The sequence below is a fragment of the Humulus lupulus genome, chromosome 1 (assembly GCF_963169125.1).
Source record: "Humulus lupulus chromosome 1, drHumLupu1.1, whole genome shotgun sequence".
NCBI lineage: Eukaryota > Viridiplantae > Streptophyta > Magnoliopsida > Rosales > Cannabaceae > Humulus > Humulus lupulus.
In genome coordinates this window covers 188,497,298-188,515,037 of record NC_084793.1, presented here as the reverse complement: position 1 = coordinate 188,515,037, position 17,740 = coordinate 188,497,298, and the positions used below count along the sequence as shown (strand labels likewise).

At 37.2% G+C, this 17,740-nt stretch overlaps 1 protein-coding gene across 1 annotated transcript in view; it reads right to left on the bottom strand.

Moving 5' to 3' along the window:
* LOC133801539 (uncharacterized) overlaps positions 1–17,433 on the bottom strand; it is a 45,308-nt gene extending 27,875 nt beyond the window's left edge. Inside the window, exons 1-5 of the mRNA XM_062239778.1 lie at positions 17,132–17,433; positions 16,187–16,332; positions 16,012–16,103; positions 14,902–15,015; positions 2,176–2,506 (exon numbers count right to left, since the gene is read on the bottom strand). Coding sequence (XP_062095762.1) covers positions 2,176–2,506; positions 14,902–15,015; positions 16,012–16,103; positions 16,187–16,332; positions 17,132–17,327 — 879 coding nt within the window. The 5' untranslated portion in view covers positions 17,328–17,433. The remainder of the gene's footprint in view (positions 1–2,175; positions 2,507–14,901; positions 15,016–16,011; positions 16,104–16,186; positions 16,333–17,131) is intronic.
* Positions 17,434–17,740: the final 307 nt, after the last annotated feature.

The window sequence follows — 17,740 nt, the reverse complement described above, 5'->3', positions numbered from 1 at the left end:
TCTTGATATTCCTATTGCATTGAGAAAAGGAACTAGATCGTGCACCCAACAAGTCATTTCAAAATTCATTTCTTATTCAAAATTGTCATCTCCATTTAATGTGTTTACCTTTAGTCTATTTGATGTGATTCCAAGAAATATCGAAGAAGCACTTGATTTTCCCCAATTGAAAACAGCAGTTCTTGAAGATCTAAGAGCACTTAAACAGGATGGAACGTGAAAATTAGTGGAGTTACCACCAGACAAGAAGGTAATAGGGTGCAAATGGGTGTTCACAGTCAAATACAATGTCAATGGATCTATTGAGAGGTACAAAGCTTGATTAGTTGCCAATGGTTTTACTCAAACCTACAGAATTGACTACACTGAAACATTTACTCCAGTTGTTAGACTCAACACTATCAGAGTACTACTCTCTCTAGCAGCTAACTTGGATAGGGAGTTCCATCAACTTGATGTAAAGAATGCATTCTTTAATGGGGAACTAGAAGAAGTGTATATGAGCTAGCCTCCAGGATTTGAAGAATCTCTCAATACAACCAATGTCTGGAAGCTAAACAAATCACTCTGACTTGAAACAATCTCTTCGAGCATGGTTCAATTGAAAGTTGTCCAAGGAGTTGGATGCATACAAAGTCAGACTGATCACACTCTCATTGTTAAACGCTCAGGAATTGGGAAAATGACAATACTAATTGTGTATGTTGATGACATTATTGTCACTGGTAATCACGGAAGAGATGAATTCGATCAAAGAAATATTGGCAAAGGAGTTCAAAGTCAAGGATCTCAGTGCACTCAAGTATTTTCTGGAAATGGAATTTGCTAAGTATTTCTGTGTCCCAAAGAAAAAACACTTTAGACGTTCTAAAGGAGACAGGAATGCTCAAAAGTAGGACCAGCAAGACTCCAATCGAGCTCAGAGACAAAAATAAAAAGTTTGAAGGAAGTCCAGTTGACAAAGGAAGGTACCGGCTAGTAGGAAAGCTCATCTACCTCACATACTAGACCCGACATTTCATTTGCAGCAAGTCTAGTCAATCTATTGCATGATCCGTGTCAAGAACATCTCAATGTAGCATATAGAATTCTGAGGTATCTCAAGCAAACACCAGGAAAAGACCTTTTCTTCAAAAAAACAATTGAACGAAAGGTTGAGGTGTTCACATATGCAGACTGGACTGGTTCAGTTGATGATAGAAAGTCCATTGGATATAAAAAGTCCAGTTAACATGGTGAAGTAGAAAGCAATCAGTGGTTGCAAGAAGCAGTGCACAGAACCCTATACATCAAACGTCTATTAAAGGAATTGAAGACTGAGTATGAGGCCCTTTTTCATCTCTACTGTGATAACCAGTCTACCATTAGCATTGCACATAACCCTATACATCATGACAGAACTAAACACGTGGAAGTTGATCGTCACTTAATTTAAGAAAAGATTGATGGGGGAATTATCAACATTAGATGTGTACATATGGATCAATAGCTAGCTGATCTTCTCACAAAGGGATTATCCGAACGAGTATTTGATTTTCTTGTAAACAAGCTTGGACTCATCAATATCTATAGTCCAGCTTGAGGGGGAGTGTTGACAGATAGATAATTCAAAACCTAAGGAATTGATCAATTAGTCCCTGATTTATAGGGATTTTATTTATTCTGTAATTAAAATCTTTGATCTGTATATAGCCTATATAATACCAGCCCTAGGTTGTAAAATATACATAAGAAATATACACAGAAATAAGAACGATGATTTCTCACCATTTTCACACTACTCTAAGAATTATTGCCATCCTACCTGATATAAGAATGAGATGATTCTGCCTTATGGTCCTAAGCCATTGATCTAAAGTACTTCATGAGTATTCTACTAAGGCACTTATTCAAAGAAAAAAGGAAACCACTAATCTAACATCCCAGTGCCTACATGTCCTGTGAGTGTGACAGAAGAAAATGGGTAATTTGGGTAGCAATACAACAGCAATGTAAAATCACAAAATTATTCACATTGACCTACGAACATACTACTTGGAATTGGGAAAATGTAAAACAGTGTTATATTAAACTGCCAGTTAAAATTTATTAGTACGACAGATTTCTGGTATGATTTCAATTTCATATTGCAAAACCAAATCTATAGAACCTACACATGGGATTAAATGGAAGGACCTCATCATCGCCATGCTGAGGTTCTAATACTGAAAAATTTACAGTACGAATGTCAACACGTGCTGGAGTTCCAGTCTTCAACCGATCAGTTTCAAATCCAAATTGTTGTAAGCTTTCAGTAAGTCCGTGTGAAGCTGACTCCCCAGCTCTTCCTGCAGGCATAGAAGTTTTTCCAACCCAAATCTTACCACTCATAAAAGTTCCTGTCGTGAGGACAACAGCAGGAGCATAGAAGTTCATGCCGAAAAATGTGCGTACACCTTCTACATTGTCATTCTTTCCCAATAATATATCTGTTACCATGGCTTCTCTAATGGAAAGGTTTTGGGTGCTGAAAAATGCATGCAGACAAAATTGGTCAAGAAACAGAAAGAAGCATACACCAACAAAGAAATGCAATTGTGCTAAAAAAATTCAACCCATAAGTTTACAATAGATATATTACTCAACATGTCAAAAGTAAAGTTCAGAAATTGCTCGCTTTCAACCTTTATCTCTTTAGTCTTTCACAATGACTTTCTTCTATGTTGCTGACTCTAAAAATGGTTGTTGTCTTAAGTAAGAGTGGTGCTACAATGATATGAAGATTTTATTTTAAAGGATAAGTTTCTGTGGAAGATGAAGTTATTGCTTAGCTAGTATTTGAGACAAATTCTAGGGCATTACTAACATGCAGTGAATGCCGATTAGGGACAACTGCTGAAATATGAAGTTGACAGTAATGTATCAAAAGAACTTAAACAAGAACCACAATATAAATAACAAATATAGATTAAAAGGGGAGGTTTTCACCAAAGGTCAGAATATGTGAGTCATGCATGTAGATAAGTATTGTTGAAATATATAATTATAAAGATAATACACCAATTTCTCATTAATTGCACGGTCAACCAATAGCTTGAAAACCAGAGTCAAATCAATCAGGTAGCATTGGCAACACACATCTATGGGTTGTTTGGTATGCACGAATGAGAATGTTTGGTACCATGATTGAATTTTTCCAACCCAGGAAGTGAATACTAGGAGGGTTTAATTTTTCTTAATTCTAGGTTCAAGTGAAACCTACCTGTATAGGTGGTTCTTCAAAATGCCCAAAAATGTGAAACACTTCAAAATTAATTTTATGTTTTTTATAAAAATCTTAAACCAACATATTTTGGTGTATTCTTTTAAGCTTTTATTATAAATACAAATTTATATATATATGTTGACAGTGAGAACTCGTCAACGAGGTTAGGTCGGAAAACTCAAAGTGCAGTAAGAGAATGAAGAGCTACGAACAAACTTAAAAGAAATTCAAAGAAAAAGAAGAGAGCAACAATTAAGAGAAAATCATGTTTATTGCTTAATAGCCTGAGTTTATAATGAATTTTCTCCTTTAAAGCTTTTGGGGGTATAAAATTGGTGTAGAAAAATTGTATTTTATTTCTGTGATTGTATTCTGATAATAGTTTACAACCTAGGGCTAGATTATATAGGCTATACAACATTAATTACAAAATACTAAACAATCCCAATAAATTAGGGAAATGAAAGATCACACCCCTTTGATTTCCCTAACTGTCAACACTCCCCCTCGAGCTAGACTATAAATATTGATGAGTCCAAGCTTATTTACTAGGAAATCGAATACCTGTTCAAATAACCATTTTGTGAGAATATCAGCTGATGATCTGTTTGGACATTAAATGTTGATAATTCCTCCATCAATCTTCTCCTTGATAAAGTAACGATCCAATTCAACGTGTTTCTGTCATGATGTATAGAATTATGGGCGATACTGATGGTAGACTGGTTATCACATTAAAACCGAATAAGAGCTTTCTTTATACTCAATCTTCAATTCCTCTAATAGGTGTTTGATCCATATTGTTTCACACACTCCACGGGTCATGGCTCTATATTATGCTTATGTACTGCTTCTAGCAACCACCGTTTGCTTCTTACTTCGCCATGTTACCACATTCCCCCATACCATTGTGTAATATCCACGTGTAGACTTTCTATCATCAACTGAGCCAGCCTAGTCTGCATCTGTGAACATTTCAACTTTCTTTTCAGTTGTCTTTTGAAAGAAAAGACCTTTCCCTGGGGTTTGCTTAAGATACCTCAGAATTCTATATACTGCATTGAGATGTCCTTGACACGGATCATGCATATATTGACTGACAAGACTTACGGAGAAGGCAATATCTAGTCTGATGTGTGAGAGGTAGGTTAGCTTTCCTACCAGATGTTGATACCTTCCTTTATCAACTAGATTTCCTTCAAACATCCTCTTTTTGTCTCCGAGCTTAATTAGAGTTTTGCTTGGCTTGCTTCCAAGCATACCTGTCTCTTTTAGAAGATCAAGAGTATATTTTCATTTGGACACAGAAATAGCCTTATTGCTTCTAGCAAATTCCATCCTTAGTAAATACCTGAGTGTACCGAGATTCTGTTAGGTCCCAAATAGATTCACACACAAGACATAGAACACTACAAGAACAATGACCAGATAAATAGCATAGTATAGCTAATAAATCCAGTGGTATTCAAGAGACCACCACTCTCCCCAAAGAGTTACTACTCCTAATCTCAAATTCATACAATGGATGCACTCTCCATCTCCACAACCCTATTTAAATATACTCAATAGGGGCTCTTACACTTCCCAAACCACTTACTCCTTTATTATTCTTGATTACAAAATATAACCCACCATCCCCACTACCTTATTAATGTTTAATGTCTATTTGCTGACTCTTGAGTTCCTAACATACCAACCGCCCAAAATTCACCTTGTCCTCAAGGTGAGGAAAAGAAAACTAACTTTGTTGCAAGCAAGTCTTCGTTCAGTTTGGAGATCAAATTCTTTATGTTGAACTATAGATATCAACAGATCCATTTTCATGGGTTTTATGAATGATATGTGATACTTTTGTTGGAGACCCCATATTCTTTTGGACAATTCAGGCTCAATTTTGTTGGCTGGGTTCTTCACAAGATTTTGGGTCATCTTTTTTCCTCTGTCAAATAGATGGCGCCTGTATCGTGCAACCTTCCCTGACGTAACAGCAGAATCTGGAGACTGCAAACCATGACATCTCCTCTTCACGACGGCTAGCACAACGAAGTCGACCTTGTCGGAAGAAATCCCCAACACACCCACGGCGAACCAAGCAGCAGCTAAAACTACTATTGTCGCTGCCTCCTGCGATGCCAATGTTTCCTCACGACTCACTTGAATGAAGACAAAAGATTGTGATTCAGTCGCTGATTCCGACAGAGTATTGTTTTTCATCAGATTTTTCTTCCCCATCTAGTCTCTGAGTTTTTCTTTTGTTGTCAAGGATGACTATGGATAGTGAATCATGCTTACCTTCACCATTTGAAAAATCTTGCTTCATTGGTTTTCCATCACCACCACCACTTTTGTTAAATTCAGAGACACATTCTTTGAAAGTGGGCTGGTTCTGAAATATCTCAACATCTCCACTATTGCAGTGAGGAGCTTTACCCATCGTCATCGCTAAAAGTCTTGATACACCTAGTCCATCGAGTTTAGAATGAATAGAATCTAGCATATCCAATATAACAGGAATTCGAGTCATATTCAGATTGATTTTATCAAGTTGTTGGCTCCATGTCTGAAATGATTCCTCCTTTGTCTTTGGCTGTCCACTGCGAGCTTCCAAAACTTGTTCTGCCATGGCCAAGATCGATGCTCTGATACCACTGTTAGGTCCCAAATAGATTCACACACAACACTACAAGAACAATGACCAGATAAATAGCATAGTATAGCTAATAAATCCAGTTGTATTCGAGAGACCACCACTCTCCCCAAAGAGTTACTACTCCTAATCTCAGATTCATACAATGGATGTACTCTCCATCTCCACAACCCTATTTAAATATACTCAATATGGGCTCTTACACTTCCCAAACCACTTACCCCTTTATTATTCTTAATTACAAAAGATAACCCACCATCCCCACTACCTTATTAATGTTTAATGTCTATTTGCTGACTCTTGGGTTCCTAACATATTCTTGACTTCGAACTCTATTGTCAACATTTTTTTGATCGAATTCATTTCTTCGGTGTTGTTACCAGTGAAAATTATGTCATCAACATACACAATTAACACCGACATTTTTCCCTTCCCGGAGTATTTAATAAACATAGTATGATCAGTCTGACCTTGCGTATACCCAAGTTTCTTGACTACTTTCAAAAAACGGTTGAACCATGCTTGAGGAGATTGTTTCAAGTCATACAGAGATTTGTTTAGTTTGCAGACTTTAGTTGTATCAGGAGGATTTTTAAAACCCAGTGCTAACTCATATACACTTCTTCTAAATCACCATTCAAGAATGCATTCTTCACATCAAGCTGATGCAACTCCCAATCAAGTTTCACCGCAAGCAAAAGTAAATCTCTGACAGTGTTGAGTTTGGCAACTAAGGCGAAAGTTTCTGTGTAATCAATTTTGTAGGTTTGAGAAAAACCCTTGGCAACTAATCGAGCTTTGTACCTTTCAATAGATCCGTTAGCATTGTATTTGACAATAAAAATCCATTTGCACCCAATCACCTTCCTTCCTGGAGGCAATTTCACTAATTCCCAAGTTTCATTCTGTTCAAGTGCTCTCATCTCTTCGACTGTTGTTTTCCATTGAGTACCAAGTGCTTCATCAATATTCTTGGGGATCACAATATCTGACAGACTAGAGGTAAAAGTTTTAAATGGTGACGACAATTTTGAATAGGAAACAAATTGTGAAATAGGGTGTAGAGTGCAAGATCTTGTTCAATGCAAAAGGAATATCTAGATCTGAATGAATATCTAAATCAGATGGAGGTTTAGAGGGTAGAGTACCTAAATCTTTTGGGAGAGGTGGTTCTATCACTAAATCGGCCTCTTGACTGTGATGAGAATTCGTTACTTGTTTATTTCCTTCTCTTTTGGTATACACCCGAATTTCTTTATGCATATTTTGATCTTGAGGAAGAGAAGGTGGAGGAGAGGATGGATGATTTTCTGGTTCAGGAATGTGCTTTGGATCTGGAGGAAAGGACATGTCTAGGGGCAATTCTAAACCCAATGACCACTGAGCTTCTTGCTTGTGATGGAAGTGCTCCGCCTGAAGCGAGGTGGGAATGAAGTATGGAGAATTTTCAAAAAAGGTGACATCACTGGAGATGTAGAATTTCTTGGTGAGGGACAGTAACAACGATAGTCTTTCTGTGCAGGAGAATATCCTAGGAAAATTGTTTTTATGGCTCTAGGATCAAGTTTACTCCGGTGTTGGGAGTGCACGTGGACAACGGTGGCGCATTCAAAGACTGACTGGCAGAGTATTTGTGGAAATGTGAGGATAGAGAGACTAAAGAATAGAGTATGGTGTCTTGAACTGAAGAGACCTACTGGGAAGGCAAATGATTAGATATGTAGTAGTGAGTATAGCATCGCCCCAAAGATATTTTGGAACATGCATGGTAAACATGAGAGCACGGGCAACTTCTAATAGGTGACGATTTTTCCGCTCAGTCACCCCATTTTGTTGTGGTGTATCAACAGGAGCTTTGATAAATAATCCCATGATGAAGAAAGGGACTAAGAGTAGTATTGAAATATTCAGTACCATCGTCAGTACCAAGTGTTTGAATAGAAGTTTGAAACTGCGTTTGGATCATATGATGAAAGTTTTGAAAAAATTGACTAGCTTCAGACTTATGTTTAAGCAGATAAACCCCAAGTGATCCGTGTGTGATCATCATTGAATATAATGAACCAACGCTTACCATGAGAAGTAGTAACTTTTGAAGGACCCCAAATGTCACTATGAATAAGAAAGAAAGGACGGAAAGGTGCATACATTTTTGGAGGAAAGAAGACCCGCATGTGTTTGGCAAATTGACAGATGTCACATTGAAAATCAGCAACTTTTTTATAAATAAACTAAGATGGAAATAATTGTTTTAAATATGGAAAACTTGGATGCCCAAGTCGACAGTGCCATAACATAATTGTACAGGAAGTTAAATCAGAATCAGATTTTGAAACATAGGAATTAGAAATAGAACTTGAATCCAAACAAAGTTGAGAAAGTTGCTCTCTTCTTTGAAACTGTCTATCAAAGAAATAAAGTTCGTCGCGAATCTTAGCACTGCCAATCGTCCTTCCCAATGATAGATCCTGAAAGTGACAAGAATTTGACACATATTTAGCAAGGCAGCGATTATCAACAGTAAACTTATGGACAGAGATTAAATCATTTCAAGGAAGGTACATAAAGACCTGTTTTAAGATGTAAATCAGCAGATAATGTAACGGTGTCAATTCCTACAATAGGAGAGTAAGTCATCTATGATTTTGACTCTAGATTTGGGGGAACACAGATAATAAGAATCAAATAAGTGAGGTAAACCTATCATGTAATCAATTGCGCCGGAATCGGTTTGGAAAGTAGAAGAAAAATTACCAGTGTGCAGTTGAGGTACTATAAGAGTCAGGAACAAACTTAGTTTTCAAGGAAGATGATTAGGGATTGTGGGCCTAGATTTGATAGAAGCAATGATGGGCTGATGGGCCTGAGTTTGAGCTTGGATTTGGGCAGGCCCACTATTTTGAGAAGACACTTCACTTGTCATCTTAAAGCTTCGGGACTTGAGGAGACTTGACAGAGTGCGCAGTCAAGACTTGAGGAGGCCGAGAGCTTCTTAGAACTTTCGGGGGCTAAGCGACTGGAGACGACGCCAGAGTGGAGTGACGGGGGTCGAACTGGTGCGGTAGGAGAAGACACCGAAGAAAGTGAGACGAAGCTTTGCTTGGACGAATTTTTGGTCTGGAGCAGGTGCCAAACAGCTTCGCCGGAGTGCCTCGAACATCGTCGAACTGGTTCGCTAGAGTGCCTAGAGCGTCACCGGACTGGTTCGCAATTGGACCTGGTCCGCTAGTTCAGGACGTGCGACTAGAAGACGACTTCACCTGGAACACCTTGAACGTTGCATGAGAGTTGAGGATTGACAGTCGGAAAAAATGGAGAAAAAAAAATAGAGGGTGGTCGTGACCGAGCCTTATAGCTTTGATACCATATAAAAAATGTGTAGAAATAATTGTAATTTATTTCTGTGATAGTTTTCTTATAATAGTTTACAACCTAGGGCTAGATTATATAGGTTGTACAACATTGTAGAAAATATTGTATATTAAGCATTTACTCAATATCTTTCCAATAAGGAAACTATTAGAAAGTTTAGAAAGTTACTATACGTATATTATTTAGTTTTAGGTTAATTGATTTACTCTAGAATGTCTGTAATCAATCTAGAATATTTGGTACTAAATACCAGATTTGTTTATAACTGTCCAATGCCTATTTAAAGGCCTTATTCTTTATCAATAAAGACTATCGAAGGCTAATTTTCCACATGGTATTAGAGATTTCCCTCTAAACTAGAAACTTCGAAGCCTCCTTTTTTTCTATTAGCCTCATCTCTTTCCTTATGGCCACTCTCACGAAAAACTCTTCTAATTGGAAGTCTTACTCCTTTGCCCGTGCCCCTTCGGAAGGCCAGCCCTCCATTACCGCTCCATCTGAGCCTTTCCCATTCACTCCAGCTCAGATCACCCAACTCCATCAGTTGCTTAATACCTCCAAGAATGCTACTGCATCTACTCCATCATCCTCTTAACATCCAGGTACCCCCATTGCCTTCTATGTTCAAAACTCTGCCTAGATTGTGGATTTAGGGGCCACGGATCACATGACTGGTCAGTACCATCAGTTTACCACACACTCCTTGTCCAGTTACTCAAAATTAAGATGGCTGATAGTTCCCTCTCCTATGTGGCTAGTAAAGGGTCTATATATTTATCCCCCTCTTACTCTTTATGATGTCCTTCATGTCCTAAATCTAACGTGTAACATGCTCTCTGTCAGTATAGTCACTCGAGATTAGCAATGTTTTGCCTCTTTCTCACCAATCTGTTGTACTTTTCGGGATGTCCTTGGGGAAGACGAATGGGAGTGCAAAGACATGTAGTGGGTTGTATTACATTGATCTGATTCCTCAATGCTCAAGTAAATAAATTTTTGTTTATGCTTGTATTGCTTCTCGTAATAATGATATTATGCAGTGGCATTATAGGCTAGGACACCCTAGTTTTTCCTATTTAAAATATCTATTTCCTAAGTTGTTTCAAAATAAAAATGTGAGCTCCTTTAAGTGTGACATTTGTCAGTTTGCTAAACATACACGTGCTATTTGATAAGACCCGACTACCTGCAAGTGGTTAGAAGCAATGGAACAATAAAAAATACACAGACAATTGGAGAATGAGGGAGTTGTTATTCAATTCACCAAAGAACCCAAACACCAGTATAAGCTCCACAGGTATTCGAGAGCCTAGGTCTCTCCTGATGCAAGAAAGGAAACACAATTCTAGCATGCCTTCTCTCTCCTCCTATGGCACTATTAGCTCACCTCTAACCAATCCAGAAATGACCATACTACCCACCCTCACATACAAAATAGCCAAACAACTTAAGCTTGCCCATTGACCCGTTTACCTCTCCTAGCATAAGTGAAACAGACCTCGGGTCTATCACTGTTTTTCGTTCTGTACCAAATCAACCCAATCCTTTACTCTTATTCATAGTGATATATGGGGACCATCTAGAATAACCAATGCCACATACTAGATAGTTCATCACTTTCATTGAGGACCACACACGTGTTAGCTGGATTTTTCTTCTTAAATAGAAATCTGATGCTGTCGTGACATTTAGAAACTTCCATTCTATGATCAAAATTCAGTTCAATGCTAATCTTCAAGTGTTGCACACAGATAATGGTGTAGGAAATAAAGCTAGTTATTAGTTGACATCAAGGAATTTATGTTTCCAATTGTTGTTTCAGCTTCCTAGTCTATAGGAATTCGTATTTATTGTATTTATTTTTTAATATATAGCCTAATTCTATGTTGCAAAAGATAGAGAATACAGAAATAAAAAAATAATTTCTCTCAAACCATTTTCTTTATGGTATTAGAGCAATAGAAGCTCGAAATTGGGATTTATTTTTCAATTTTTCTTCAGCCCTCCCCTAAAAATGTAGGGTATGGTATTCTTGAGGTTCAACCCTAAAAAATCATTTTCAAGTGTTATTCTATTCTATAAAATGGGAGAGAAAAGTATGTACTTTTTATTTCTGTGTATTACAACCTAAAATAGAGAGTATATATAAGGAAAATACAATTAATCGCCCTAAAAAAAAACTGAAACGATTAGAATACTAAATAAATGAAATATTAAAAAACAAAAACTATTCTTATTCGCAACTATTAACATTGAGCATCCCTATCAGTCCCTCCCTGAAGCGAAGTGTTGGAATAAAATGAGTGTTCTTCATGAAATGTAACATCTAAAGAGACATGCATGCGTCGTGTGATAGGATTATAACATTTGTAACCTTATTTTGTGGAAGAATAACCAAGAAACACTCATGAGAACGAGGATCAAGCTTGGTATGATTCGGACCTACAACATGAACATAGGAGGTACAACCAAACGTTTTGATTGAAATTTCAGATATTAAGTGAGTTTGAGGATAAGCTTTGAGAAGCAGTGAGATTGGAGTTTGATGTTGTAAGACACGAGACGGCATTCTATTAATTAAATAAGTCGCTGTTAAAACAGCTTCCCCCCAAAAATGTTTGGGGACTGAAGTAGCAAACATGAGAGCCCTAGCAATCTCTAATAAATGTCAATATTTCCGCTCAGCTATCCCATTTTGCTGAGTGCTGACACATGAACTTTTGTGGATTATGCCGTTAGAGAGAAAATAATCTTTTAAGATGGAATTAAAATATTCAATGTCATTATCTGTGCGGAAGATTTGAAGATTAGCTTGAAATTGATTTTTAATCGTGGAGTGAAAATTTTTAAAATTGGCAGCAGCATCAGATTTTTCTTTTAAAAGAAATACCCAAGTTAAGCGTGTATGATCATATATGAAAGAGATGAACCAACGAGTATTTGAAAGATTGGTAACACGGGATGGCCCCACATGTCACTATGAATAAGAGTAAATGGTTGAGATGCTTTATAAGGGCGAGAGCGAAACACAGTACGAGTATGCTTTGCAAATTGACACACTTCACATTTAAACATGTTCAAATTTTTATTTCGAAACATACTAGAAAACAAATGTCTTAGATAGGGAAAACTAGGATGTCCTAGATGATAATGCCATCTTATAATATCAAAATCACTAGAAACAGTACAACCAAAATGCAAACTTTTATTAATTTGAGCAAGTGGCGGATCAACTTCAAAGTAATACAGCCCGCTACATTCCCTCGCACTCCCAATCGTCTTCCCCGAGGACATTCCCTGAAAATCACAACACATGGGTGAAAATTTAGCAAGACAGCCATGATCAAGGGTAAGTTTGCTAATGGAAAGGAGATTGTAAGACAAATTTGGCACATGGAGAACATTTTTAAGTGTAAGAGTAGGAGAAAGAAAAACAGATCCTTCAAGGCCACAGTGGAAATAGAACCATCTGTTGTTTTTATCTTAATGTTACCTGGGCAAGGATTGTAAGTGGTAAACTGATGGAGAACATTTTTAAGTGTAAGAGTAGGAGAAAGAAAAACAAATCATTTACCGGCCACAGTGGAAACAGAACCATCTGCTGTTTTTATCTTAATGTTACTTGGGCAAGGATTGTAAGTGGTAAACTGAAGTGATTGCCCAATCATACGATCAGATACGCCAGAGTCAATAATCCAAGGGGTGGTTTGAACAATAAGTGCAGCGGAAGTACCTGGGGCAGAGGAAGCCTTTAGATTAGATGCGGAAGCAGTGTTAAGGAGCTGATGGAGTTGAGCAATCTAGACAGGTGTGAAAGGAAATGACGAGGGTTGTGCAGCAGTAAGAACACGCCCATCAGAATTGTTTCCAGCAGCATTATTTCTGTTTCGGGGCTTCCAATCCGCAGGTTTACCATGGATTTTCCAACAAGTTGCCTTTGTATGGCCTGTCTTACTGCAATGATCACACCAGGGACGATCACGTTGTGGCCCATGAGAATCAGTATTGGGATTGGGTCGTCGGGCAGCAAGGGCGAAATGATCTATTTCAGTGGTTTGAAGGGGTCCCATCATTACCCTTTTGCGCCTTTCCTCACGACGGACCTTAGCAAAGGCTTCACCAACCGAGGGAAGAGGAGAATTTCCAAGGAGACGACCACGAACGTCATCTAGGTCCCGGTTCAAGCCATGCAAAAAATCAAATAGTCTCTCTCGATCAAGCATTTTCTTGTAGAAAGATGCATCTTCCACTCTGGAACTTAAAACAGGTTAATTTCTTGCCAAAGATTATACAAAATGCTATAATATTGAGTTACAGAAAGAGCTTGTTGTTTTTGGTCCCGAAGTTTGGATTTGAGTTCAAACACTTGAGCCGAATTTTCAAGGTCAGAAAAAGTTTCTTTGACAGAAACCCACACTTCTTTCGCAGTAGAGAGAAACAAATAGGTTCGGCCTATGTCAGCTTCCATGGAGTTGACAAGCCAAGAGATGATTAGGGAATTTTCGGAGGTCCATTTGGTGGAGGGATCAGTGGAGGCTGGTGCAGACACGTCACCTGTAAGATGGCCCAAAAGGCCACGACCAGTGAGATACAAGGGCACAGATCGAGACCATTGGAGGAAGTTTTGACCATTCAATTTATGAATCGTGATTTGAAGATTAGGTTGTTCATATTGATGGGAAATAGGTTCAGATGAGTTTTTGGAAATTTCAGAGATAGCAGAATTGTCGTCAGTGGTCTTGGGATCAGTTGAGGTGGCCATGGTCGATTTTCAATAGACAGGAAGAAGACAACTGAGAAAAGGAGAGGTCTCAGAAAAGATGCACTGATACCATGGAGAAAAATGTATATCGATATTTTCCTTTACAAACAATATCCTATATATAGGATGAAAGATACGATCTTTTTTTTTTCTGAAAAAGAGACAGAGGTCAAAAGAGACCTCTACTCAATACCCTTAAGAACCCTCACTTATGGCGGAGGAATACCGTGGTAACAACAAAAAGAAATTACGACCACAAAAACGCCCACTCCCTACACAAGTCCAAAAAATAAACTCCCTCAAAACCTTTCGATCTATACACCCACACTGATCTATACAATCAGCTTTTAAGCTGTACAAATCAGAATAAATCTGACAGCAACCTAGGTCAACTAATTAGTCATAGAATCAAGCAATATACGAATAAAATAAAAGATATTAATTCAGATCCTTTAGCTGTGATGATATCGAATTTATTACAATATTTCTGCCTAATAATTAGTCCTATTTTGATGATATTTCAACAATAATTATATTAATTTAGGAAAATATTAAAAATTAACATATTCCTGTATGAAATCAAACATAGAAAGTGTATTTTTAAGAATCAGAAATAAGATTCTCGAGCAAAACCAAACACAATGATACAAGTTTCCAAACTATCATATTACCCTTTTTGAACTTTCCTAATAATATGAAAATTGTAAAAGCCTCGTACTAAATGACCCCTTAGTGACTAGAGACATATTAGCCACTATCATGAAGCTGATTGTTCACTGCTATAAAGAAAAATCATGTGTACAATCATAGCATAAAAGCCATCTTCAGCAAGAATATGGCACCAAAAAATATTATGCACAAAGGTAAAAAACTTGCCTGTCCACAATGTTTTTCATTTCAATAGCATATTCTCGTTTATCGGTTTGTGCACGCAAAGCACGAACAGCAGGGCCTCTTGAGACATTGAGAACACGCTTTTGTAAATAGCACCTAAACATGATAATGGTTTAAGACATAATTGCAATATTACTATACATTTAGTGCAAAAAAGAGACGAAAATCAAATGTTCTCCGCCAATCAAATAACAAGGTTCAAATAAAATAATAAATCTTGATAAATGCAAGTAATTCCTTTCTCATCAACAGAAAAATAGTATAAACTAATAATGCAGCAATTTACATGTAATGAATTTAGCATTCAGCATTCAAAAGAAACTTGTAGTCATAGGTCCAAAGTTGAATGACACAATAACTGGGATGATATTTAATGAAGCCTAAGGCAGAATAGAGCACAAAGCATGAAGGCTAATTAAGATTTATAATCACAGACAGCCATCAGATCTCCCCCTGCGAAAGAATTTAGATGACCATCTATTTCCTTCATGAACTCAAGCAGGATCTGGCCATTTATGGAAAAACGATAAAAAAAAATTAGAGCATAACTTCTACCATCCTTAGATTCAATGGTTCCCAAAACATTTGATGAAATTATGCCATTTGGTTATACAATTTCCATATCCACACCACCTATATCATTTAGTCTGCTCTCTTGACAGAATATGATATTTGGCTTTTCACTCTACGACGTCAGCTAGATTGCAGCTGAAATAGCTGATTGAGTCTTCATATTTCTGAAACTAAAAAATAGCTGTTTTTTTAAATAATTCGGTGATGATCATTTCATCACACGATGACATGTAACAAACATTGAACTCTATTGCAAATAAAAAGAAAAAAATATATAAGTGCATTGACAGGCCGCCTGTTGATTTTTCATACAGTTCTAAAGAGTAAGGATGATGCTTTCAACTCCATAACCCACGATGGGAGCTAAAGTAACCTCACAATTCCACATATAAGCACATTCTACTAATCTATTCTCTTTCTTAGACAAAAATAGAAGAATAACAAGAAACAACAATATTACATGTCCTTGAGACTTGTGCAATTTAGGAATAACCACGTAGGGGGTCTTTATCTTTTTACCTGTCAGCAATCTTCCCAATCTCACCACCAAGCGCATCCACTTCATGCACAAGCTGCGATTTAGCAGGTCCACCTACTGCTGGATTGCAAGGCTGTATTGAAATGTTCTCAGTAAGATGATATCTTAATTATGGGAAACTAGACCCTTAGAAGACATGAAAAAGATATTACTAACCTGCCATGCAATTCGATCAATGTTTAATGTGAGAAGAAGGGTTTTTGCACCCATACGAGCAGATGCAAGGGCAGCTTCGCAACCAGCATGTCCTCCTCCAACCACAATAACATCATATTTCTCATCATGCGTCTTGTCACTGAAGTCTACAATATATTTAAAAATTAAAAAATAACATACAAATGTGACACTGATATGTATATAGTCTATGAATTTATAGAACTCATAAACTCGGAAGGGATTCGAGAAAGAAGGAATCTTGCAAAAGAGCTGCACAATTTCCTACCAATATAAGGCTAGCACTAAATCAGAGCTTTTGGCTCATCATCGCAAAAATAAATGCTGACTTTTTATTTTATTCTTTCTTATCAATGACAAACGTTCATCAAATACAGAAGATAAAACAACCATGGTTTTCGGAATATGTTACTTAACTACAGCAACGAAAAGGTTATCAATGCAAATAAAAATTTCATCTTTATGTTTCATAAGAAAAAAACATACATGAAAGCACTCTTAAATTTTATCTTAAATGGTCTTTAAACTAAAACCTAAGAGTCCCAACTTGAAAATCTAAAACCCCCATTCATTTCGATTTAGATTAACTTTTCTAATACAAACAAGTGCACAATTAAAAAACTTGAGATGACCTCGAATATACCCAACATGATATAACAGTTACTCAAAGAATGTAAGTTGAAATTCAACCCTTCACATTACCATTTCTCAATGGAAAACAATAATTAACATAATGCAGAACGAAAGAGCCAAACCACCTTGAAGATGCCAAACCACAACGAAAGAGCTCCAAGATACACTTTACGCTCGTTTCTTGAAACAATACCGTTAGCAAATAAACGCTCCCCAAATGGACAACGCACACAACTTGATCGAAAAAACTCACACAGAGATTACAAAGCAAGAATCAAAAATACATACTCATACCTCGAGAGCTGGAAGCTAAAACGGTGAAACTCCGGGAGCCATTGGAGCGCAAGAAGGGGCGAGTCTGATGAAGATTCCGGCGAAAGAAAACGACGTGATGATAAGGAGGAGGGTTGAGCGCAAGCCGAGCGGAGGGAAAGAGAAATGGCGCGAAAGAGAGACGAGAAAGATGATGGGAGAGGGCTTGTATGGCCATTGAGTAGTAGGCGTGGCTATGAAGTATGGGCTATGGCTTGGAGACAGTGATTCTCCATTCGATCTTTTATCCACTCGAACTTTGAAGTGAGCGAGTGAAAAAAACCGTTCGATATCATTAGTAGGAAAGCTAGGTCTAGGCGGCGCCACCAAATCAATTTACGGGTAAATAATAACATTTTGCATATCTTTTTCTTATGCAAAAGATAAAAATGGGATTCTCTATTTTGTTAAATCACACTTCATGCTTTGTTTTTTATAAAATAATAAAACAAATAATATTATGAGTTGAATTTTGGTCAAATATTTTTCAATATGAACAAAATACTTTGTAGATTTTATAAATTAATGATTAAATTAAATAATGAAAAATATATCAAAACATTCCCAAAAAGAAATTAAAACAAAACAAAT